The sequence below is a fragment of the Medicago truncatula genome, chromosome 3 (assembly GCF_003473485.1).
Source record: "Medicago truncatula cultivar Jemalong A17 chromosome 3, MtrunA17r5.0-ANR, whole genome shotgun sequence".
In the NCBI taxonomy this organism is placed as follows: Eukaryota; Viridiplantae; Streptophyta; class Magnoliopsida; order Fabales; family Fabaceae; genus Medicago; species Medicago truncatula.
The window spans coordinates 44,268,750-44,271,363 of NC_053044.1; the positions used below are offsets into that span (position 1 = coordinate 44,268,750).

General features: G+C 29.7%; 1 protein-coding gene across 1 annotated transcript; it reads left to right on the forward strand.

The window, feature by feature from the left end:
• The first annotated feature begins 1,447 nt into the window (after positions 1-1,447).
• LOC120579344 (sulfate transporter 3.1-like) lies at positions 1,448-2,243 on the forward strand. Its single transcript, XM_039831324.1, has 3 exons — positions 1,448-1,833; positions 1,927-1,989; positions 2,164-2,243. The coding sequence occupies exons 1-3, from the start codon at positions 1,544-1,546 to the stop codon at positions 2,171-2,173; spliced, it is 363 nt and encodes a 120-aa protein (XP_039687258.1). The 5' UTR covers positions 1,448-1,543; the 3' UTR covers positions 2,174-2,243.
• The last annotated feature ends 371 nt before the right edge of the window (positions 2,244-2,614 follow it).

Sequence of the window (2,614 nt, forward strand, 5' to 3'; positions counted from 1 at the left end):
GGCGAAAACCGGAAATGACCTATATTACAGGGGTGAAAAACACTATTAACCCTTCTTTTTTTAACAAGATTATTCTTTTCCTTGAGCTTTTGAATTAGACTATTCTTCTCAATTTTTCCTCGGTCCAATTAAGTCCACAAAAATGATATTTAAATTAGTCTCTTATATTTTAAATAACATTATTACAATTTAATGATACTTCCAGTAAAAAAAATAGTACTATTTTCCAGTTTTATTTTCTAAGTTACTAGTTACAAATCCGGATTTTTTAAAAATTTAGCTCTGAAAGGGAAATCTTACAAATTACGAAAAATTATTGTTCTTTATAAATGTGAAAATCAAAGCTGCGTAAACCAAAATTTTGCAACACAGAGCCTAAAGCACTACATAAAAAATAATATAACAACTATTGTAATCTCTTATCTTTTATTTATTAAAGTTAACTCGAATGCTAATTGTTACCCTAATTTTAACCTAAATTTAGTGCTTGCTTTTACTGTATTACCCCTGTTTAAAATATCAAATTGCAGAAATCTTTTTTTTTTTTTTAAAAAAAAAAAAACCGCTTCCTACTAAGCAGATAAACATAAAAAAAAAAAAAATCACTCCTATAAACAAATTCTTCCTATTTTGTTTGCAAGACAAAAATCGTACAGATAGATAGAGATTGTTCCTAATCGTTTCCTACTAAACAGGTGCGTCAGGTTTGGTTTCTATGCTTTGTTACCTATTGATTTTTTTTTTTTGTTTCGTTTCGCGTTCCTTTGTTATTGCTATTTTTCATCCATTTTGTTTCTATTACTCAAATCTCTATTGCTCATATGTTTCAATAACGTGATTTTATTTAGGTTATTTTTCTCTTTCAAAATCTCATTGCTTCACTTGCTTCCCCTTACATACTGTGACTCTCCAATTTTTGTCCGTTCTTCCATACCGAATCTATCCATGGCAGGTGCTCCAGGTTAGGTTTTTATGCTTTGTTACTTATTGATATTTTTTTAGTTTTGTTTCTATGCTTTGTTGTTGCTATTTGTGTTTCATTTTAATGGCGTTCCTTTGTTATTGCTATTTTTCATCCATTTTGTTTCTATGCTTCAAATCTCTATTGCTCAACTAACTCTTCTGTCGTATCACTACCTAACTGGTAAACATTTGAACACATATTCCTTTAATGTAATTAATTGACATTAAATGCAAAACTGTGGAGTCACCATTGATGCTATTTTTTCTTAATAGCGACTAACTATTTGTTTGTAACAATTTTTTTTTGGTGGGGCTATGCAATGATTAGGGCTGTTTTTATTTTCTCTTCTTATGTAATATACCAATTGTAAGATTAATTCAATGTCGTATATTGTTTTAGCATAAATAGTCATATATAAACCAGTTGTGGAGGATCCAGGTTCGTCGAATACATGCATAAAAAAAACTAATTTTGCAGCGCTCCTAGGCTGGTTAGTCTCTGATTAACGAATTTGATTCTGTCATCTACGTTGGTGCATATATTGGCGTTGTTTTTGGCAGTGTTGAAATTGACTTAGTCATGGTTGTATGTATCCGTAAGCTCTTTGTTCTCCCACTTTTGAATCTGATATACGAATTTATGAAATTAATGTGTTTTCTTATGCATATTAAGGTTGTGATATTTGTACTTCAGATGCTTTTGTTTGTTGCAACGCCAATTACATTTATTTTGGGAAGGGAAACATTCCAAACTATGTCATATACAGATACATTGAGCATTATCCGACTCAAAAATCGTGTTTTGAGTATCCTAATTTTGAAGATGGATGCACCAATTTACTTTGCCACTGTAAGATATTTAAGGGAAAGGTAAGCTATCTGGAATTTTGGATTTTTTTTTTCGAACTAAATTTTCTTGCTTAGAATAATTTGTTGACACAAGAAAATTGTTAGTGGTTATAGGATCTCATGGTGGATTGATGAAAAGGGAAACAAGTTTGAAGTATGTTATAATGAATCTGAATGGTAAGTAATGAACCTTTGAGATATGTTAGTTTTGTAGGTCATGGATATCCATGTTTTGAAATTTTAAGTTCTATTTGTAGTGATTTTTCCTATTATATATGTTGTGTTTTGGAAATCATTTGCATTTTCTCATTAGTTTTAAATTCCTAACTTTGTCTTAATTGATAATGATAGGTATGCATAACCAACTACTGAGTTTTGGAGTGATGGGGTTATTCTTTATATTCTATTGATTTGGTACATTTGACATCATTTTAAGGTAATATAATAGCCAAATATGTTAACATTTACGTTCCAAATTTGTTGAAGCTATTTGTTCCATGAGATGTGAAACTTTTTGGTTACTTCATAATTTGATTCATTTACTTTCTACACAATGCTATCTTGAAGAACATGCTCATTGAGAATTTCATTAAATATTTCAATGTTAAGTAAGTGATATCTCAAACTGATTAATTTCTTCCCGCTTTTCTTATTTTCTGATTTACTTATGTGATGCATGATTTGCATCACATTATTCTCTAATATCTCAAACTATTTTTTTAGTATCAATTTGTGAATGACCTTAAAAAATAGCATATGCATGACAGACAACTTATGGACATATTTGTGTTGTCATCCATTT

Coding starts and splice junctions, on each gene's coding strand:
- LOC120579344 (XM_039831324.1), top strand. CDS start 1,544: ATGGTTGTATGTATCCGTAAGCTCTTTGTTCTCCCACTTTTGAATCTG. Junction 1,834..1,926: donor GTAAGATATTTAAGGGAAAG/GTAAGCTATCTG, acceptor TAGTGGTTATAG/GATCTCATGGTGGATTGATG.